General features: G+C 39.7%; 1 protein-coding gene across 4 annotated transcripts in view; it reads right to left on the minus strand.

The window, feature by feature from the left end:
• Positions 1–519: 519 nt before the first annotated feature.
• Positions 520–23,875, minus strand: part of rbm20 (RNA binding motif protein 20) — a 49,159-nt gene continuing 25,803 nt past the window's right edge. For all 4 annotated transcript variants that reach the window (XM_005454787.4, XM_005454788.4, XM_019359744.2 and 1 more), the window contains exons 2-14: positions 19,952–20,996; positions 19,497–19,561; positions 18,959–19,068; positions 17,392–17,492; positions 9,497–9,643; positions 8,519–8,650; positions 8,356–8,435; positions 7,563–8,259; positions 7,396–7,482; positions 6,708–7,296; positions 6,315–6,380; positions 3,143–3,264; positions 520–1,715 (exon numbers count right to left, since the gene is read on the minus strand). In XM_005454787.4, the coding sequence (XP_005454844.1) occupies positions 1,647–1,715; positions 3,143–3,264; positions 6,315–6,380; positions 6,708–7,296; positions 7,396–7,482; positions 7,563–8,259; positions 8,356–8,435; positions 8,519–8,650; positions 9,497–9,643; positions 17,392–17,492; positions 18,959–19,068; positions 19,497–19,561; positions 19,952–20,996 (3,310 nt within the window). In that variant the 3' untranslated portion in view covers positions 520–1,646. The remainder of the gene's footprint in view (positions 1,716–3,142; positions 3,265–6,314; positions 6,381–6,707; positions 7,297–7,395; positions 7,483–7,562; positions 8,260–8,355; positions 8,436–8,518; positions 8,651–9,496; positions 9,644–17,391; positions 17,493–18,958; positions 19,069–19,496; positions 19,562–19,951; positions 20,997–23,875) is intronic.

The raw sequence follows: 23,875 nt of genomic DNA on the forward strand, positions 1-23,875 counted from the left end.
ACCAGTTACACTGGGAAGGCTGACGTTTAATTTAATTATAATTTCACTTAATGTTTAAAAAATAATAATAAATGTAGTTGAAAAGTGGGGTACATGGCCCATCTTCCATGTTTAAAATTGGTATTTTAAGTGAATGACTAAAATTCTGAAAACCTTGTATGTGAATAAACTCATTTTATCATTACAACATTTTCATGATAAGGTCAATCAAAAGTATTGCAATCCTGACACATTTTTTGCATATTGTGAGTAATCAGCAGATTCAAATTTATGACAATAAACAAATAATGATGAATTAAAAAAACGTGCATCTGCATTTAAAAACTTACTCTGAGTTTTACATTTCTGTTTACAGCAGTAGATTTATTGCAGAATTACATGGATGTAGTGGGATTTTTTTGCCTCAACACTTGGTGGAGCTCTTTCACAGCACTGCCTTTCAAGGTTATTACACACAAAAAAAGCTGTTAAAGCAAAATGATCAAATCTGTTTTTTGTTCAAGAAAGAAAGATAGCTAATTTGAGACATTCACAATGTTTATTCAAGTGTTTTCCATCAAAAAATCATGAAAAGTTTGTCAAAGAAAAACAATACTATTGCTGAAGTCACAGGATCAGTATTCACAGTATACAAAAACAGAGTGTGAGCTTGATAATCCCTCCGTAACAAATTGTCGTAACATGAAACAGTTCATGTTTAAGTTAAACACATGGTCCAGTTGAAGTTTCATATCTAAGGCATTACATGTCTTGGCAAATATGACTGGGATTGTCCTATGAATTACATTCAACATAAAAGAGAAAATAAAGATCTTTCGTATCACTGAAACATTATTAATCTAAAGGACGTATAATTTTCCCTGACGGATACTGAAGTTCACAATCGCATGTGGGGAAAGGGGGCAAAAAACCCTCAAAACAGCCTCAGATATAAATAAAAATGTTAATTTTATTATTTATACAGTGAAATTTGTTTAACAAGAACAATAAACCTGAGAATCTGCCTCAGTCTTTAAACTGAGGGAAAAAATAGTGGCCCTGAGAGCTCACGTCGCAAAGACGTATGAGAAGATAAAACACAAGCAGATGACGAAAACATCCTCACTAATGATGTCACAAGTGAAAAAACCAAATGCCACAAATGTTTTTTTGTTATTGTCTAGTTTTGTTAAATACACATAGCTCTCAGGCTCTGTAACAAAAAAAAAATCATAAACTTAATACCCAACATATTCAAGTAATTTAGCAGACGTAAATCTGTCCCGGTTGTTTCAGTGATGACGAGACAAAATTCAAAACACAAACTGTAAAAGACTTTTTTCTAGGTAATTTAAGATAAATGTAAATGCACTTTTATTCCCACAATATAACTTAATTTCATTTCACACAAACCATTAAAGTAAAACTGTAAGAAAAATGATCAAATTGAAATTAAATTTTAAAACCTTACTATACATTTCACTTAATGTATGTACAAACCTGAAAGCCTCTATTGCCTGCGCCATTCAAACATTGCTCTCCCATAAACATCAGCATTCTTGTATTTGTCCGCATGTTCCATGTATCACATTATCTGTGCTTTAGGATCGTTTAGGAAATCCTTCCTCTGATGTTCGTTTTGCAGCAGGTGAGAGGTCGAGGTATCGTCACTGTGCAGCTGGAGGTTCGGTCAGCACGCTCGATAGACTGACCTCTGCCAGCTGGGAAAGGTATTTCTGTTAAAAAAAAAAATCAAAGCAGATACCTGCTTAATCTCTGCAAGTTGTGTGATAGTCGTCTCATGGGTCAGTCTTGCTCCAGAACATCCCCCAGCACCCTAACACCCATCCATGCTTTTTTTTCTTCAGACACCCTTTACAGGAAAGCACTTCACAATTGATATAATCCCAGGTGGTCCAAATACTTCATGAAGGGACACATTATAGTCATTAAAATTAAAGTAATCTACATGCAGATAGAAAAATCCAGCCTCATTCTGAGAAGTGTCAGCACGATGGCTTAAATCATTTATTTTGTACTGTCTGGAGATGAGAAGAGTAAAACATGAATCAAAACAAAATCAAACAAAACAAACTACTAAACACACGGAGCTTTGACAGACAGCACAACTGTTTAAAACTGGTTTTTTTCCTCCTTGGAATGTAATGCATCAAATGTGAAGGAAACACGCTCCCCGACCTCGCTTCAGCTGTGCTGCAAAGGACGAGGGAAATGTAAGATGGGTCGGTGCTGACTGGCCAATAACGGGAAACCTAATACAGTCGCAAGTTTACATGCGATGCCTATGTTCGTGCGTATGTGTGCGCACTAGGACGTGACAGCAAGCTGTATATTTATGTTAGATTCCAATTTATGATTATGATCTGTTGAATTTGTTAAAAACTTTTTTTTTGTAATTTAAATTTGAGCTATTATGATATGAAAACTTAGAAAATGGGTTAGACGATTAGTCAAGCCACTAACGCCCATTAGAAAAGTAAATCCTCACATTTCAGGAACTCGGATTAGCAAACTTTCTCGTAATAAACAAACTATTGAGTTATTTATTGCCAAAAGTGTCTTTGTGCTATCTGATTATTTAATATCTGTTATGTCTGCCAAACAAAATTTTGTGAAGAACATCTTTCTGAGAGCAATGAAGTCTGTTTTTCAAAAAGATTATTTCAAATAATGTAGTCGCAGTTGTTAATGAATCATTTGCTCAGTGCATTAATAGGTAACACAGCCTCTGCAGTGGGGTTAGTGCTAAATTAAAATATGAAGATCATTCATTTTTATCATTTTGAACCTGTTTGGAGAACAGAATCATACTTAAAAAAAAAAAGAAAAGTAAGTTTTAGCCTCATGTGAAGAAAGGCAAGGCAAATTAATATAATATGCACGTGCTGACTGTGGAACAAAGAGATTACTCACTAGGCTGAAAACAGCTGGTGTAATCTTTCGTTAAGGCCACAGTTGATGTGACCTAATGAATCCCTCAGTAAGGAGTGTGCGTCACACAGATCGACTTTATATGGGCATGCGGGAATGCCAGCAAACACGGGTTTATGTCAGATACACTATCTCCCGCCATAAAAGTTTGATGTGTTCATATAATTACTGGATAAAAGAAAAGAGGTGTGTGCCGTCGTGCAGTTTGTACCTGCAGGTTCCTGTAATGGACCGTGCTGCGGCAGTGAGTGGTCTTTGCAGTTTCCTCACTGGTGTAGAAAAGTCCGCAGAGCTTACAGTAGAAGCCGCTTCTCGGCACAACAAACTCCACTCCTATCAGAGAGCGAAAACAATAATTAAAATTTAATCCCTGACAAAAGACGGGACTCGCATGGTATTTATTAATGAAACCTGTTTTAGAAGGATTTTGATCCAGAATCACAGTCAAGCCTCATCCCACTAATTTGAGTCATTGTACTCACAAATTTGCATACATTATGGCTAGATAATAATTAAAAAAAAAACAATTATAGAAGGTCAGTTATCAAACGTAAATTAACTACTCTACTGGGACTGGCTCGTGGGTTTTGCGGCTGACTGAAACCATCATGCTGCTGGTCTCAGATTACACATTTTCTTCTCTCTCCCCCGGGTGCCCTGATACCAAATTAACTTTGAACTAACTTTAATTGTAAATGTTTTTTTCCTGTACTGACTTCTTTCAACTGATAGTCTCCATCATCCTTTCTTTTTTTTTTTATCCATAGACAATACATAGTATTCTTTATTCTAACAAACATCACGAAGTTTTAAAATTTATTGTATTTTAATCCAAATGTATCCTGTCCATACATGTTTGGTTTTTTTCTGCTTTCCATTATTTGTTCTATTTTTCCCCAGTCTGCATAGGTTATAGTACCAGATTTAAGGGCACCAGAGGGGTTGCAGCTGAGGGTAAACAGAGGCTTAGTTAAAAATTAAGCATGGTTGGACCAATGAGCACTGAATAAAGCACACTGGGAGGGATGGGGTAGGTGGAGACCTTAACAGTTGCTTGAATATGTTATATGTCAGTTGTAAACAATTATATCCTAAAATATATGAATTCAGTGGAATTACGGAACTTTAAACTCTCATTGCAAAATGTCTTATAATAAACAAAACACAGAAACTATAGTAGTTTTCACTCATGAACAATGTCAGGGGAATCAGGTTGCTTGATTTAGCCGAGGGAGAACCTGGATCAAGTGTATGGAGCAGGACACGTGACATCTACTCATTTGTTCTGACTCCACCGGGCAATTATCCGAGCTATTTGCACGTGGGCACAATCAGACATCACACAGACTGAATGGAGCTGGCAAGGCAACAGCTGTTTAATGTCCAATATAACTCTACTGGACATTTGATGATAGATTTCCATAGGGTAATGTAATAAAATCACAATCTGATTTTGTGTGGTTAAATTCAATTGAAAGAATGAGATTATATTATCTAACAATAAAAGCGATCATACCCTGCTGGCAGTGAGTTCTTATACTCTGCCCACTGCATTCATTTCAGACTCGAAGACACGCCAAATCCCTATTTTTAATAGCAGGATTAATTATGTATAACATATCTGTGTAGGTTCTCAGTCATCCAGGTCATGGTAGTCTTAAGAGCTTGCAGAGAAGGTGACTGGACTTAAAGATGTTTCACCTCTCATCCATGAGGCTTCTTCAGTTCTGGACTTTAAAAGAAGTCCAGTCGCCTTCTTTTCAAGCTCTTAAGGTTATAAATATTTCTTAAGAGCTAAAATTAGAAAAACAATTTTAGTTAGCAGGAATAAAATGACTGCTGGACATAAATAAAACAAAAGTGCAATGATACTGTGCTCTTAAATAACTAAAAGCTAAATGTATTAAGAATGTTCTAAATTGTTGTTTGAGGCTTTGCTACATATTTAAACAGGGTTTTTACATGACAGTGACTCAGAAAACTTTGTAAATTTGTTTCTGACAATGGTCCCACAATGATCCACATTTATTACACATAAGAAAAACCCTAAAAAAACAAAACGTAAAAGCTGGAAACTAACAGGAGCCAAACCGAATTACAAACACATCCAGCGCACACACCTATTTTCACTTTCAGGCTGGTAAAAAACGAACAAGATGGAAACAATCAGAAGACTTATCAGTATTCCATTGGTGTTAATGCACACAGTTTTTTTCTGGACAGACATGCAACAGAAATAGCTGCACAATGCTTCCGTGTGTGCACTGTGCACTGAGCTCTGTTGTTGTTGTGCCACTCCGGGGCTTACGTACAGTAAGTCTCTGCACCGCAGTCTGAAAACTGGCCATGTGCTTTGCTGCGTCATTCTAGCTCTAATGATAATATAAATACTGAACCCTCAGGGGTGCATTTCACAACCTGCTCACAGAAATAGGTCAGCAAGTGTCCAAGCAGTTCCAGGCCATTAGAGTGCTAATGCAACAGACTGTCAGTGCCCTTACTAATGGTGAACAAGATAATACTTTATCTTTGGGACTAAGATTATGGGCTCAAGACTCCCTCAGCTTTTGTCCACGATAATGATTAAATATAGCCGTGATAAGCAGGTTTTAAGCACACTGCTTTGAAATATATGGACTAAAGAATTTTCAGAACTGAGAGCAGACAAAAGCATGAGGATGCACACTGAGACTTCTGTTTCAAACCTTATACTCTGACCATCAGGATATACATTTTTTTAACAGCAACAGGTGTTAACTGGCCTCTAACATACAACCAGGTTAAATTAAATGTAAATCTTTTACAAACAATTGTGCAGTTGATCAGAATGAGCTTGTTAATTATTAACAAACTCGTTAACTCAGAGGAGGTGCGTGTGAGCTTGTGAATTTCTAATGCAATGAAATCTGATAGTAAACAATTTTTAAATTGCCAGCTCAATAGTACAAAATCCTATTTCCTGCATGCTCTGTGCAGTCTCCCTCACCTAAACCTAAAGTATTTCCAGTAGTGCATATGGATCTGAAGCTGACTATACCCTGTTGTGTGTTTTATCTGAGCAGCAGACTCTCATAAAAAGTTTTTTAATTTAATCAGAATGTCACGCGTAAGAAGTCTAGACTAGATTAGAAAAAAGGTGTTACTTTTTACTTTGATACTGCATAACTTAGTGGGTTATCTACCCAGACATCCAGTCTTCTACTGGTGACTTTTTAGGTTGTAGACTTTATTCCAAATGGTTGGAAAAACTTTATCAATCAGGCCTCACAAGTTTCACAAGCTTACATTTAACCTGCGATGTAAGCTGATTTTTCAGAGTACCACTCGCTTTTAGTGATTTTATTAGTTCAACAGTCATGGTAACAAAAATGTGTTATGCTTACCCAAAGGAATGCCGTGTTCACTGACGGCTCTATCTTGTTCACGAGATGGTGAGCAGGCCTCAAAGTCTATGAAAGGCATATGAGTTATGAGAAAGAAACGTACTTACTTTTTGTTATTTTTTTGTATCTGGGTTTAGACAACTAAATAAGACACTTGTAGAAAAAATCTTCTCAGCTTATCCATCACGTAGCTCTAATTACATTTATAACCTGCACTGTCATTTGAGATCATTTTGTTGACTTATTCTAATGAGGCACAGAAAGAGGAATAATTTCACAGGTCTCACACTAGCTAGAAGCAAATGATTAACAAAACTGTATAAGTTTAAAAAATAAGCTGAACAGCTACACTTGTTTTTTTAATGAACATTAATGTTCTCTTGTAAGCAGTACCTTTTTTCTGAACATCATCCTGGTGTTGCACTCCATTATTGACTACTTCCATGACCTGTCCTACTACTGGGGTCTTGCTGTCCTCTAATACACAGATATGATTTTCCATAGTCTCTCCTGGTGGCCCATTGTTGGCTTCTTCACTACCTTCAAAGCATGTCTCCTTCAATGCAGCTTTAAACTCCTCACTGGGGAATTCACTAAGGTTAGCAACTGGTAACTCAGAAGTCACTGGATTCGTTTTCTGGTCTTCCGCTTTGGCTGAAGTCGTAACATTCTCTTGTTTCTCAGTTACAGTTGTTGCTGCCTGGTCTCCAGCATCCCCACAAGACTTTTCAATCTCTGGAGATTTCTCATTAGATGTTGGCTCCGCCTCCAAGGATGAGGAAGACGGCAATATAGACTCCTCTACTGATGGCTCCCCTGCTGAGTCTTTGGGGCAGGATGCAAACTCTTCCAGCTCAGAAAGGTCTGGCTCAATAATGGAATCATCTTCTCCTCCCACTTCATCTACAGTGACCAGTTCCTCCATGTTCTTAGGATACCAACACTCTTCATCTGTGTCGTCACAACTTTCCCGATCCTTCTCCTAAGAAAACGGGTCAAGAAAATTGTTTTTAATTCACTACTTCCTGCTTCCAGCTACAACCAGAGTTTAAAAGGTGTCATAAACATCATGTTTACTTACAGCGTCCCTGTCTTTACCACCTTCAGAAGTTTCTTTTGTCTTACTGATTTGCTGAGGTGAAACTGATTTTTCTTTTGACTGGCGGTCCTGAAAAAGGAAATCTCTTTAGTTACAAGAAATATTTGGCAGATGTAAATAAACAATGTACACTTACAGAAGTTACTCACAGTATTTTCAGTTTTATTTTCTCTCTCTTTTTTCTCTGCAGCCGTGTACCTTCTGCTTGTTTTCTTACTCCTGCCCCTGTCTGGTGAACTCTGCCTCTTATTTTCAGGTGTTCTGCAAAGAGTCTGATCAGCCATCTCAAATTCTGAATGCCTGGACCTTGAGTGGTAGTCATCACCATCCCTCCTCTTTGGCTTTGTGTCATGTCGCTGGTATGGAGGTCTGAGCGGCTTGTCTGACTTGTACACTTGTTCCTTGTAGAAATCATCTTCGATGTTCCTGTACGAATTATAGGATGAGCCTTGAGGGCTTCCTCGTGGGTGCCAGTCTCTGCCCCTCATCCCTTCTCCTCCACCTCCTCGCTCATCTGTAGATCTGAAACTAAGATGATCTAAGGATTTTTGGTAGGTCTTTCGACGGTCAGGCGCCCGTCCACCATTAGGCCGATCATCATCCACGCTGCCCCCATTCCTCCACGGATCATCCCTCTCCCTTTCGTCCTCACCCCTTCTTAAGTGTGACGACCACTCCCATGAGCCCCGGTGGGGGCCCATACCGTCTGAGCCTCTCTCTGGACCCCTGCATTGTGGCCCTTGGGGGCTGTGGGCTGAGCTGCATGATGTAAAACTGGGGCTGTGGGAATGAGGACTTAGAGAGTGGCTGATAGGGCTGCGAGAACGTGCTCGCTCTGGTACAAAGCTGGAAAAAGAAGATGTACGTTTTTGAGATTGCATTTTATCCATTAGCAACTCAAAGAAGTTGGCTGCATGAAAACAAACATTTGAGTTTTCTTACTGTTCATGTTGTTGCATCTCATCCCTTTCCCGCTGTGAGGTAATATCCTGGATGATCGATTGAACATCTTTACCTGGTTTCTAAATGAAAAAGACTTATGGGTTTAGTAAATGCCCAACATAGTGTATAACTGATTTTTTAAAATGTTGCTCTTTAGTTTTACCTTGAGTTGCAGCTCCTTGTACCTCTTAGACATTCGTATTAGAAGTTTTTGGTTGTTAATCATAGCTGGAGTAAGTTGGTAGTACTGAACCATGGCATGAGCTGCCTCTACATATGCCATTTCTAGGAAGGCCTGGTGGAGGAATAAAATGTTAGAAAGTTGCAATAATCATGAACCCTGTTACGAGAGCTTCTTTTTTCAGGGCTAATCTTCTCAAACATATATACGTTTCAAATGACAGAGTAGATGGAAGAAAATCTGAACACCATCATCCTCGAGTATTGATTTTCATTAACGTAATAATTCACGGAAACATTTTCTTTCATCTTTGCAACTAATACGGTGATTTTAGAGTGAATGATTTAAATTTGATAGGGGTGATATGAATGCTGCAGGTCTGTTAAATGAAACCCTGGAGCCTAAGTGAGCTGTCAAGTACTGGTAGTTAAACAGCCAGTAAGTTATGACAAAGTGTTTGGTATCGTATAACAGCCGTGGCAGAAAAGAAGATGCAGATAATAAAAAAGAAAAAAAAGGTCATCTGTATTTTACACATGTGCTCCATATAAAGGTAATCATCCAATCCACAACTTTTCTGGAGGTAACCACTACAGAAATCTGTGCAAACATAGCAAGACGCTTCATATATTTTAAAGTTAAGTTCGGGGTGTAATTAAACACCCTGCCACTGGTATTAAAACCCCATCGGTCAACTGTATGTCTGACAAGCAGCTACAACAGTGCATCATTAAATGCTAAAATAAAGAAAACTGTAACCATGTATGCTGCATGGTGCACATTTTAAGCACAGAAGTTACCTTTTTATACTAATGTAAGCAAAGAATTTACTGATCTGAATGAACGATGTCCAAAAGTGTAATTTACTTTTTATATAGACGTGTAATTGAGACCTAAACCGTTTCTGATAAACATGAACAACAAGTTACTATTCACTGATAAATAATCATTTTGCTTTACCTGATGTGTCGACCGCATGAGAATGTAATTGGTAACTTTGCCAAAGGGTATTCCCAGGTTGATGACATCAGTCTCAGTGCAGCTGCCTTCAGGGAGGTTGCATATGTGGACGACTCGACCGACAGAGGTCTTTCTGATCGGAAATGGCTGCAAGTATGAAAAAAAAATGCAATCTTTGAGCAACTTTAAATAATTTATCTCATCTCTATTTAGATCTTCAAACTTTAAAATAGTTTATCCTATTTGCAGCACTTGTAACCATGACCAGGATACAGAGAGTTGTGTTTATGTGTCAATTTTAGTGTGTCCCACAATGAGCACACGACTTCCCAAATGCGGAATGCAGCCACTGAACACAGGTGTCAACCATGGAATTCAGTTACCCAGCATCTCAAAGGTAAATATAAAAGATATCACATGACATTTCACAGCTTTGAGGGAGAATTTTCAATTTCCCCTTTGACAAATCTTAGCAAGAAGTTTTTTTCCTTCCTTCAGGAATTATGTGAAGCTAGGCTTAGGAATTGTTATCGATCCTATCATCTAATTTTGGTTGATAACAAAAACATATCTTCAAAACAATTTCCCTTCATACAGCCCACCTCAGCGCATCCTTGGGAGCCATCCAGCAGTAAAAATGAAATTTTGTTATTTTTAAGGCATTAGAGACATGTCAGTTTACTAGGTGTGGACATTTGACACACATCTCTCCAGGCTGTCAAGTATTGTGACCTGCACTGCTCAGCACCCACTTGTAATTCCTTTTTTTAAATCTGAACTGAGAGGGGGTAATACAGAGGTACAATAGATTCTTTTGTCATGTAAAAACACTAGAAACTAGACTGCAGGAACAATACAGATGAGGTTAAACTATTTGTTTTGTCTTTAGATGCTATACAATCCTATGTCATTATAAATCTAATCCCTTATGCGGATCATCTGGTGTCCCACAGGGATATATTGTATGCTCTGTAATGTCCAGCATTAGGTCAATCATCAGCCACGCTGCCCCCATTCCTCCACGGATCATCCCTCTCCCTTTCATCCTCACCCCTTCTTAAGTGTGACGACCACTCCCATGAGTGTCGGTGGGAATGAAGGCCATCGGAGCCTCTGTCTGGACCCCTGCATTGTGCCCCTTGGGTGCTCTGGGCTGCACGAGGTAAAACTGGGGCTGTGGGAATAAGGACTTAGAGAGTGGCTGATAGGGCTGTGAGAACGTGCTCTCTCCGGTATAAAGCTGGAGTAGGAAGATGTATGTTTTTGTCCTCTGCATGTGGCCAATGTGATATCACAGGGTATGCTGAACCTTATTTTTCTCATGATAGAGCCTGACAAGCGGAAGCTAAAGTGCTACCTTTAGTAATTCTCACATACTTACTGTTTGATAAACTCGTCAAATAGAGTTTTATAGCATGTATAACTTTAGTATTAAAACCACACAAGGGATATTGTAATTGATAATCCAGATACCTGCAACTCTTATGCACTTTCTTTACTGTGACGGAGAAGAGTGAACCCCCTTTTAGTGGTCCATCTCCTGCGTATTGCATCTTGCAAATGCGAAGCGCTATATTCATCATCAGACTAGCTGGTTGACATGCCGTTTGACACCTCATGTTCCTTTGACATCAAGCGGTTATAAATTCAACTTGTTATATCACAGAGTCTTATTTCTGCAACCATTGTGCTGCAACTGCAACTTTTCCAGCACCCCTTCTCCTCTTTCTGCGTCTCTGGCTGACAAACCTGACAGACAGTTCCACCCCCACTGCTGCTGTTCCACCTCTGACACCTCAGACACTTCACACCTCCTCTATTCACCCTGCTCACTCCTCCCCACCCCCAACAACAGCATCCAATACACAATCAACACAAGGCTCCAGCCTGTCTCTCTCAACCACCCAGGTTAGGAGGGAACTGAGGAGCATCAGCTCGAGGGTCGTCAGGTCCTGCGCTGACCAACTGCGTGGGGTGATGGAGCACCTCTTCAACCTGAGCCTGAGGCTGGGGAGAGTCCCACAGCTCTGGAAAACCTCCTGTGTTGTTCCAGTGCCAAAGACTTCACGCCCCAAGGACCTCAACAGCTACAGGCCGGTGGCTCTGACATCCCACCTGATGAAGACCCTGGAGCGGTTGGTCCTGGCTCAGCTTCGGCGCCTGGTGAGCTCATCACTGGACCCACTTCAGTTTGCCTACCAGCCTGGCATTGGAGCGGATGATGCCATCATTCACCTCCTACATCGTTCCCTCGCTCACCTGGAGACCGCTGGGAGCACTGTGAGAATCACGTTCTTTGATTTCTCCAGTGCCTTCAACACTATTCTTCCCTCAGTTCTGAAGGACAAGCTGGAGAACTCAGGAGTGGACCATCACCTCACTACCTGGATTTTGGACTACCTCACCGACCGACCACAGTATGTGAGGACTCAGGGCTGTGTGTCGGACAGGGTCGTCTGCAGTACGGGGGCCCCACAGGGAACGGTTCTGGCTCCGTTCCTCTTCACCATCTACACTGCAGACTTCTCCCACAACTCCACCCAGTGCTTCCTGCAGAAGTTCTCTGATGACTCTGCAATAGTCGGCCTCATCACTGATGGGGACGACAAGGAGTACAGAGGACTGACTCAAGACTTTGTGGACTGGTGCCAGCTGAACTACCTCCAGATCAATGCCAGTAAAACCAAGGAGCTGGTGGTAGACTTCCGCAGGCACAAACATCCTCCACTGCAACCACTGAACATCCAAGGTATGGACATCGAGGCTGTGGACAGCTACAGGTACCTTGGTGTTCATCTGAACAACAAACTGGACTGGACTCATAACTCAGACGCCCTCTACAGGAAAGGGCAGAGCAGGCTGTACCTGCTGCGGAGACTCAGGTCGTTTGGAGTGGAGGGCCCACTCCTGAAGACCTTCTATGACTCTGTGGTGGCCTCAGCCATCTTTTACGGTGTGGTCTGCTGGGGCGGCAGCATCTCTGCTGGGTACAGGAAGAGACTGAACAGGCTGATCCGCAGGGCCAGCTCTGTTCTAGGATGCCCTCTGGACCCAGTGGAGGTGGTGAGTGACAGGAGAATGGCGGCTAAGCTGTCATCCCTGTTGGACAACATCTCCCACCCCATGCAGGAGACTCTGACAGCACTGAGCAGCTCCTTCAGTGGGAGACTGCGGCACCCACGGTGTGGGACGGAGAGATTTCGCAGGTCTTTCCTCCCCACTGCTGTCAGACTCCACAACAAAGACTTTGGCAGCTGATCAAACCCTCACACGTGCAATAAGACTGTTATATGTGCAATTCTTTCTCTGACAAAGTTGTACTTTTGTATTTTCTTACTCAGTTGTATATAGTATTTGTATTCTATTTTATTCTATTGTATATATTATTCTATTTTTATTCTATTGTATACAGTATTTTATTTTATTTTATTTTATTGCATTCCAGTGTTTTCTAATTTCTGCTATATAACTTTGCACTTTTGCTGTAACAAAACAAATTTCCCACCTGTGGGACTAATAAAGGTCATCTTTATCTTTATCTTTATCTTTTATCTTATGTGTTGGCCAGACCGGGGTCTTGATTCGACCCGGAGCATCTTAGTTTTATTCTTAGAATTTTGTCCAAGGAAAGCCCAACAATAACAAAGACTTTACTTCGCTTAAATCTAGATTGTATAAATGTCTTAAGAAGACATTTATACAATCTAACCTTTATACCTTTATACACACATAACTTTTAAAATTTACATGTCAGTTTGGTGCATACTCTGTGCATACACAAACAGCCCAAACACAACATGCGCCATGTGACTATATTTTAGACAAAAAAAACATTTGATAATGCTAATTTAAAAAAAAGATATTATAACTTAATAGTTTCTGGCCAGCATAGTGACATTAACAACTTCAGATGCAATTATGATAATTCTATTAACAGCCCCATGCCAGTTCCACCACCAGAACACATAAAGGTCGATTCAGGATGGGCTCAATAAACAGATCCAGGAATAGGCTGTTTATGTCCTTGGAATATTAGTGAGAACAAGAGGCTCAGTCGCTGCTTGCTTTAGTCACAAATGTGTGACCTGTAAAAGTCAGGCCTGTGTCTGATAGGCCAGACAGTTTGACCACAGCATTAAGATCACTTTCAAGGTTGGCTCAGGCTTTGAACAGTAGCCGTTTCTGTGGACCGCAAACCAGAAGTGCAGAGTTATGCTGTGTCATTGACTACTCACAAGGAGACACTTTACACACAGCCTGGACCTCCTTAATGTGGTTTATTTATAAAAAAAATAATAATTTGGATAAATGACAGAAGACGTTTGGTTATGTTCAATGTTCACTAAAACTTAATTATCAACAATTAAAAAGCACAAATTCATAAAGAACAGGAAAGGAAGGACTCCAAATAATCTTCTAACTGAACTGGCAATCAACCCTGACTGAAATAGTTTAATTAAACCCTTGCGAGTTCCTTACAGTTTCTTACAATTCAGCGAAAGGAAACAGTCCTAAAACTATAGCTTTGCAATGTGTTCAGTAAATTGCGGTGGAATCTCTTCTGAGGATACGTCTGCTTATTTGTACAAATCAGGGTTCATGCTGCAAGATCCAGGAGATGGTCAGTTTGGTTTCACAGTTTCTCCCCACGTTCCTACGCAGAGTGCTCACAAGCCGATTCCTCAGATCACTTTACCAGTCTCTCACCAGTCTGAAACTTAACACTGCTGCCTGGGGGGTGTGACCCTGGGGTCTTTAGGTCTGTGCTCCACACAGCAGTTAGCTGTAATCCTGTGTTTATCTCTGTTCGAGTTCTGTCAAAAGAAGCTACTGTGTTACTTCAGGCTGGACAGCTGACACTGCAGTGCAGAAGAACAATAGTTGTGCATGCTTCTAATTTATGTATGAACCCAGGGGAACATATGCTAGCATTGTTGTAGCGGTTATAGTGTCTTCATAGTGTAGTGGTTTACAAATTCCCTCACAAGCAAAAGATCCCTGGTTTGAGCCTTGGACGGGGCTGTGTCTGGAGGGACTTTGGTGAAAATGTGCCAAATCCAACATTTGGTGCTACCTAAAACCCCTTTTGAATATAGAGCAGCTGAAAGTAGCTTTCGTCTTTATACTGGTAACAATTTTTTCCTTTTAGTTTGGTTTGTATCTGAGTTATTGTAGTTTTTATTTTTCAGTTTTAATTAAACTTTGCTCACATTTCAGTTTAACTCCTGTTTGCTTTTAAAGCGACCATATCAGCTTAATTTTTGTTACTTCTAAAGGTTTCGTTTTGCTTAGTTTTTATTGTAGTTTTTGTCTTAATATGGACAGTTTTAGTCAGATGTCTCATGTAATAATAGAATAGATATTACAAGACCACCTATAAAGGCCAGTGACTCTGAGAAAATTGTTTGTGGATTTTTGTCATCGCACTTCGATTACTGTTTACCGGCCAACTAAATCAAGCATTACAAAATCCTGCAGCCAGACTATTAACACGTTCTAGTAAGCAAGTTCACATTACTCCTTCTTTATATTCTTAAACTGGCTTGAAGTAGATTTTTGGATTCATTTTAAAATTGTTGTACTTAGATACAAAGCATTAACCGACCAGGCTCCAGACTATCTATCCCAGCATCTTATTAAACACACTGATGCTTGTAGTTTCAGAGTTTGTTAGCTGTTGCTTGCACAAGATCAAACAATAGGGGGGCAGAGCCTTTCAGCCCATGACACCAGAACTTCGGAGCAGTCTCCCACTGTAGGTACATTTGGCCGACTCTGTGGACTCTTATAAAGGAGTTAAACATTTTTTAATCAGGGTTTTGTTGATTTTAATTCACTTTTAAACTAACTGTTTACTTTATCTGTGTCTTACTTTGATTTTCTATTGATTACGGTACTTAATTTTCTTATTTATTTTGTATTGCAGCACTTTTGCATTTTTGTTTTGTGACTTCTTGTCTGTGAAAAGCGCTCTAAAAATGAACTTTATTCACTTACTTAGGTGTAGTTTTTATTTTTATTTCAGTTAACTGCAACCCCTACAGTTTTTTTTATTTAGTTTAGTTTCAGTTAGTGAAATTAAGAACAACAATTTATTTAACTTATTTTTTTTTTTCTGTGCACATGTAACAACTAAAAACTACAAAAAATATCAAAACTTGCATGCGTGTGTGCATTTGTGTGATCCCTGGGATCTCACAGGGCTTTAAAAACAATAAAACCTCACATGTTAGGCTTGGACAGGTGTGTGTTTATTGCAACCAACATTAGCTCATGTAGCACACCCTATAAATACTTCCATGCTAATAAAATCCTTTGTCAATAACCAACCAAAGACGCACACGGCTTGTTCAATCACTAACTTCAGCCTCCTGTTATACAGTTACCCTGGCAACAAAGAACAAACAGCGGCTTTAGAGGAGAAGGAATCTAGTTTAAACACTAAAGCATCCAGCTCTGGATCAGCTTGTCTTGTCTTTGAATTTGACTTTGAATTTGTCACAAATTCAAAGTCATATACTCGAATTAATATTCGATTTTTTTGTCAGAATGTTCAATAAACACTAAATAAAAATAAAAAAACACTTTTCTTGTAATTATTAATGAATGTTTGAGACTTTAAAGGGTTAAAGATACAGCTAATAAACCGCAAGTGGCTTTAAAGACATCAGGCAAATGCCGGATGATGTATTTTCAAAAATAACTTAACTTCAGAATTTAAGGGAAATTATAGAAAGTGAGGAAATATAATCTAAGGAGTTGTATGCCTTGCTTTATGCATTATGAAAAACTGAAGCTAAAATAAAGTATAGACCACACGAGTCCATATAGTGTGTTTGTGTAACCATATTAACACATATCCAATGTATGTGTCCCTGCACTGGGTGTGTGTTGATGCCCGCAGACTGTTGAAAGCTGCATGCTAGTCATAAGTGTAGGCTTTCCGAAGGTTTGCCGGGTCTAATTTTGGTGTCCTTTCTCTTCACTCATCATCTGCACTGTGCTTTTCAAGAGACCTGCCTTCATGATGGATGCCTATCAACAGCTGCTGTTCTTTTTAACCCCATTTAAACACAGACTCTTTAAGTCAGGCAAACTCACTGCAGGACCACAGTTAGGACAACTATCCTTCATTAAAATCAGTGTTAGGATTAGTTTTTGCTTTCGCAACACATTTGGTAACCCTCTACATTGCTGATATTAATTATGTTTGAATCCTTCAGTGTCATCAGGTGGTTAAATCTAAGTGTCTTTACAAATTAGGGGGCATAACCAGAAAACAGAAGTAAAAGAAAAAGTGTTCAAGCAATTACAAAAAATCTCTTATTCTTAAAATATAAATATATTCTTGAGTAAATCTGGATAAATGTTCCCAGTATTTATTGCTGTTGTGGTCTTTAAACCTAGAGCTTTCGTAATTCATGCGTTTGATAAATTTGGAAGTAGTCTTCTAACTATTAAAGTTCAGTGGAAGAGCGCTAACATGAAACCTGGTGTTGGGCCCGAGCATCTGTCAACAAGGTGATCTGAATCCATTCATTAAGCAGCACACATTCAGTGTTGATTCTTACTTATTCACTCTTTCTTCATGTTTAGATGTCACATGAAAGAAGTGTAGCAGAATAAATGCTCAGAAAAACTAGATGAAGAGATCATCTCAAAGGTACAAGAGCCTTTTGAACATCCTGTTGGATGTTCAAATGTAATTTAAAAAAATCTAATTTGAACCATAATATATAATCTTTTTTTATAGGGAGTGAAAAATCAAGAATTTCAGCTGCTTCTTTGTCACTAGCATTCTTTCCAACTTATCTTAAAATTTGATTTATGTGCTCTGGGCAAACTCTAACGAAGAACCATGTATCCAGTCCAAAAAACCCAAACATTTGTCTGACCTTTGACTCTGGCTGGTGTGAGGCAAATCCTGTGTCTGGCGTGGGGTAAGTCTTCATGGCTGTAGCTGGCAAGTATGACATACTGGCTCCTGAGGATACATCTGTGGAAACAATTTGACATGGGAACTTACAACTGTCCTGAAACAGTAAACCCAGTGCGAGGGAACAACTTTGCTTTAGTAAAGTAAATTTTCAAACTGTTAAATATTTTGTTCAAAATTTTTTATATATTTTTTTATTGTTGCTTTTTCTTAATTTCCTCTTTGTTCAAAGTCTTTTTTCCCAATCAGCACCTAGCTGGAAGAAAAGGCTTTGCCAAACTCTTGAGAAACATCTGGAAAAAAGTAATGATGCTCCACTGTGATGCAGATGTAGTTGCAGTTTCATACGCATAACCCATTTTCACACAAGCCCTGTAGCTTTATAGATATTACCAGATGGAGATGCAGCTGAGAATGCAAATGTTTGATGAGTCAGATTAGAGTCTTCATTCTGCTGTTTTCTCTGCACCACAAGGTTCACATGGTGTCTGATTAAGCAGATTTCTGCCATTTTGGCCGATGTGAGAATCGCGCAGGCATTAGTCCTAGCTAACTCGTGGTGATTATGTTTTCTTGTCTCTTTCCCCTCATGCTCCAGCCAGTTGCAGCAGATGGCTGAACTTCGCTGAGCCTGGTTCTGCCAGAGGCCTCTTTTTGTTACATGGGAGCTCTTCCTTCCCATTGTTGTGTAAATACTTGCTCATAAGGGACCATCCAATCACTTGGATTTTAGCTCCAATACTATTTAAACCAGATGGTTTAATCTTAAGTGCAGAGTGCCTCCATAATAGATATGCAAATGTTAGGTTCAGATTTATTTAAACCCTAAAGAGAAGATTGTCTAAATTTAAAATCGATTGAATGTGCCATAGGAGCTGTAACTATGATGGAATGACCTCAGAACTATTGGAAATTGGCACACAGTACTAGCATAGTTCAAACAGCTACCCAGTCTTGGGTAGCTCAAAACACATTGTTTCCATTTTATTTAAAGACATTTCTTCACCACCCTTCCGAGCAATGGGAATTCAATACTGAGACCGAGATCTTCTAACAGATTACTCATCCAATAAAAATTGTGTTAGGCAATTAGGCACAAATATTATTAATGCTGTATGGGCTTGTTGGCAGTTTGTAGTTAGTAATTATACATAAGTGAATGCATGAAGCATATATAATAGGATCAAGAGAGTTTGTCAGAAAAGCAGTGCGTAGAAGTCTTTGGCTTTGTTGTGTTTACTGCTACTCCTCCAGCATGTACAAAAAAAGATGATTTGGCACGGTGCAGTACTGTTTTAGGACTTCAAAACACTTCATGCTAACTGCACACAGCACTTCAATGTGTTAAAATAAGAGGTGTTCAACTATAAAAACATGCTGCCTCATGTCCTAAAAATACCCCGTTTCTCATAATCAAGTGATGAGTAAAATATCACTCTTACAGCAGGAGTTAAGACTGATGTTTTACACTTTGCGCTAATGTAAGGAGATACACAGCTGGTGGTGTTGGTGGTGGGTTATCCTACCTTGACTCGCAGCAGAACAGACTATGGGGTTTGTTCCTGCGGGGTTCAGACCTCCATCAGAAGGCCTGCCGACAGCATAGTGAGTAGCTCCAGCTGATACCACCGCTGAACTGCAACAATCAGAGACGGCTGATTTTAGCTGCCTCTCCCCTGCCTTGCTCGCTCATATCTTATGACAGAGCTCATATTCATAGAAAGATTAAGACAGCTGCATAAGAAGCAAGGAAAAGGAAACTAACATATTTCCAACTGCTAAAAGAGGTTTGCTCTGAACTGATCGACATCGTTTTAAAGCTGTGTAAAAAACACTGGTAAGAAACTACGTCATCTATAAGAATAATACAGAATAAAAAACGTCTTCTACTTATAGTAGTCTGAAACTCAGCAAAACAAAAGCCACAACAAATCACATCAACACACAGGCTTACTGAACGTCCTCAGTCATCAATGACAGGTAAAGTAATAGGAGAGGAAGGTCTGCAATGATAGTCTAATTTAGACTCTGTGCAGTGAGTTTTTGGAGTTGTAAATGACTCACCCGTCATTTGCATACAACATTCGATTCTGGAGGTGTAGTTTTCCCTTCACGTGCTGTTCCCAGTCCTAAACACACGCACACACATAAACACTGTCTGAACATGTAGACTCAAACAGCTTAGACACAGGAAGCCCAATACTTGCCCTCCCATGTTGGCTCTTAGCTACCCCTTGAATAACCTCATGGCTGAAACCAATTAAAGAGACACCACTGTGGACTTAGAGGCCATCGAACAAAAATACTTAACTACTGTATATTAGCTATTCTTAATATCTGCTTAATGCCCATTCAGAAAGTCAGGACTTGTTTAATTTTTGTAAAATCCTCTAAGCATCACACAAACTCATGTTTTAGTTCAAGAAAAATAACTTTGTTCTGTTCCTGTTTCAAATATACAACTGCATAGATTCATATAATGGTCACGTGCTAAGATTTACACTCATCACTTTGCTCACCTTTAGGTTGTAGACCTTCTTGTCACAAATGCTACACTGGTGTGGCAGCTGAGTGGGTGTAACAGCATGGTAATCATTGACTTGATAAGGCTGAAGTGTCCTGGTACCTGACGATAAAGCTTCCTCTTTTCCATGCAGGCGCTGGTAGAGTCCTAAAGCCTGTATGCCACTTGAACCAAAAGAGGAAAGTGCTGCACTACTGCAGTTTAACTTCGGATCAGGGGTTGGCTCCTCTGGGTTATATAGTTCAGTCCTAGCTCGAGCCGGCTGTCCAGCCGGTGTCCACGCAGGGGGAGGATTAGAACCCACATCCACCATACCGGTGTGAGACAAGTTGGTGTGACCTTGCCATTGCTCTTTATGTCCCATGGAGTTAAAAACGTTCATTTTCTGCTCACTAAACCCAGCTTGTTGTACTTGCATATCCTGCCTATAGAAATCTCGCTGAAGACCAACATTGGTCATGTTGCTTGCCTGAGTATTCATCACTGTGGACAGCCCGTTACCAGCAGTGGCTGATGCTGCAGATGTCCCTCCAGATAAGTTGTACTGAAGTCGTCTGTCAGTGTCAGAGGGGTAAGTCGACCCAGACTTTTTCCCATACTCATTGCCCTGTTGACCCATCGCGTCTCCTCCACAAGGATGGTTCAGTCTAACATTGCCTGGATTTTGGTTGAATCCCCCACTGACCAAGGCTCCCAAGGCTGAATTTGAAGAGGGGAAACCTAGCACTCCTGTGGGGAAGGCACTCTGTTGACTTCCAACCATTGTTGAAGTCCGTAACTGATTAAACAAGGGCTGAGACATGTTGACATTGGAGAGAACCTGATTGAGAACAGTGGCCGCAGCAGCTGTGTTGCCTTCCTGAGCCAGTTTCAGGCGATGGAGGGTAAGCTGGGCCTGGAGCTGAGCGAGTTGGAGGCTGGCTGGAGTCAAGAGGAGCTGCTGGTTTTGCTGCTGAGCACCTGTCTGCGAACTGCCTGGGAGCTGGACACCCAACTGGAGACCCTTATTGTCAGCACCGTCCAAAGGTCCCGGAGTGATGCTGCAGGGTACAAAAGATCACAGACATTTTCAGGAAGTGAAGATTTGGGCAAATTTAACTGGTATTTATAGGCTACAGAACAGATCTTTTCTCTGCTCTTCATTAAAAATGGGACAATGTGGATTTAGTCTACAACTGTCTGTAAAGTGTCAGTTACACATTAGAACAGTGATTATACTTAATACCACCTACAAAAAGGATGTGAACATATTTTTAATTTCTAATAAAATGTGTGGCCAGTACTGAGATTTTTATGATCATTTCAAACCATTTTCTTTTATAGCTTGATAATTATTTACTAGTGATCTGCAATACTGCAAGGTTTGGTAGCAATCCAATACCAAGTAAAGACACTGAGTTTTGCTGATACCAAGAACCAATATATATACTTTTAGCTTAAAAAGCAGCTTATGTAGAGCAGAGAGCTGTGTCATGATTTATGACATGAATCATCATCAGTTTGCAAGTTCTGAACACATTTTAATGACCACTAAAGCATTTTTTACTTTCCAGAATATTTAGGTCACACAATAAAACACCGCTTTCACTAAACCATCGATTCAATCTTGCTAGTATTGCTCCGATAACAATACTGGCTCAATATCTGGATTGATATGTGTACACTTATTATTTACCACACCTATATATAAGTAACAACCATGGCTCTACAGTTTGCATCACATAGGCTCTTGTGTACAGAGCATTTTTTAAATTTTTTTGCAAATGTTGTGTACTGATACCAAATAATGACACATTATGCACAGTTTGCACAGTCCTTTGCAACAGCTTAATAAGCACTGATTTTATATTTGGCTAAATGCCCACCGGCAGCTCATTTTTGGTTAGCTTTCATTACACTAACTAATACCATATATCGCTGGTATTACAAAGAAAGATTTATCAGATATCGTCTTGATGCATTCTCAATCATCCAGGAAAGTAAATCTTTTTTACTAAAATTTATCAGATACTTCACAGTTTTTCTTTTCTTGCTGATATTGGCTGATTTAAAGTTTCAAAGTTTCAGCTTTAAATTTTTACACACTTATGTGCCCCACAGCTAATATCTGCACACATGGAAAATCTTACAAGCAATAAACCAGAAAATGAGAGTTTAGCACTGCCATTAGCCTGTTGTCATTGCTGCTGGGATTAAGGCAAACCAAACAATGTAATTACACAGCATTTTGCTTCTGATAAGCAGATTCCCATCTGTTTATGCATTGAAACAATGTCTTGTCTCAAACATATTTCCCAGAGGTCCCAAACCAAAACTATCAGGTCTCCTGCCAGGTTCATGTCCATACCCCAACGGGTCACAGTTGTTTTTCAGGACCTACACAGTATAAACATTGTGGCTAATCAGTGTGCATATGGACACGGACACAGACTGTTTTAACCTTTTAAGACCAGTTCATCAATTTCATTTTGAAACCTTTTGAAAGTTTATTACATCTCTATGGCACATATACCAGCATGTCTTCATATTTAGCAGCTTTTACAAGTGATAAAGAGCTGACAAAGTCTAAAAATCACACTGTCCTGGTACTGATTGTGTTGTCCCCATAGAAGTCAGTTTGCTCCATTATGCAGTTAACCAGGGAGCTCATTTCATGTTCATGCTCACAGAACACAGAAAAACCCTTAAAAGGTCTCTGCAGACCTCCATTAGCAACCTGTGACATCCTACTCACAGCAAATGAAGCGGGGTCAGTGTGTATCACGAGTGTCTCCTGAAGTAGTTGGGTATTGTCCGTTTGAATACAACTAATGCCTTACACATACTCAATCTGCCCCAACCGGGATGTAAACAGCAACAACACATGTGAACTCCCTCGACCAATGACATGGTTGGAGCCTCGCAGCAAGCAGTTCACATTAACATGTCCAGAATAACACCATCTGTTAATCCTACATCACAAGTACTGCAATCCTCACACCTTTCCTCTTGCCAGTCTGCCTGTTAGATCTGAAAACTGCTGAGTATGAGTTTGGAAGATTTTCCTGCAAAAATATCTCAGTAAAGCACATGATCCTACAATCCCAATGTCCCTCTGGGTCTTAGTCAGTGCAGCTACTGTCTCAATTTTGTCTGCTATAAGAAATAAACTGAAGAAAGAGATTATACTTTCTAGACCTTGCTCTCCATCTTGGCCGCAGCCCTGCATTCACAGGGTATCATCTTTAACTCATTGAGGATTTGGGATCTTCCAGTGTGGCTTTGTAGAGCTCAATCAGCAGATTACTTATGTAAACGATGCTCCACCTCCTGAAATTATAGCCTCACAATGCAAAGAAAAAGCACTGGGAAAAGCAAGTTTGGGGAGCCAGAGTTCAAACGCAAGTACAAAACATAAACACTGAAATGAGCTATGTACAATTAAGTCCTGTATGTTTTTTAATCATAATATTTGCATATTAATATTAGATTTAACATTATGCATCCATATAAAACACAAATTCCATTGAATTTTTACAAAGATGTAGGAAAGTTAGCACGTGAGTAGCTATCTGTTTACCGACTGCTACAACACAAACTGTTGTAATAGAACAACACAACCCACAGGTGCCATGACCCTGTTTAACTGGTCAGCCGTTTCAGTTTCTGATGAGTGCTCTTATAGGAGATCTAAACTTAGTCTACTTGACTATTCATCACATTATCTATGTTAAGCCCTTGACACCGGCCTGCCTGGCCACTGCCTCAATATTTGTGCAAACAGTCTGTCAGAGACAAAGCAGCGACAGCCGTAAAACTTTGTTTACAGCAATTATGAAGCGTTTGAATCTGGATTATTTGTAATTCTTTCATAAAAGGTAGTACTGTGCATGAGAAGTGAGAGATTATAAAATGGATTTTGGTTGTTCTAAACAAACAA

This window comes from Oreochromis niloticus, linkage group LG6 (assembly GCF_001858045.2).
Source record: "Oreochromis niloticus isolate F11D_XX linkage group LG6, O_niloticus_UMD_NMBU, whole genome shotgun sequence".
NCBI lineage: Eukaryota > Metazoa > Chordata > Actinopteri > Cichliformes > Cichlidae > Oreochromis > Oreochromis niloticus.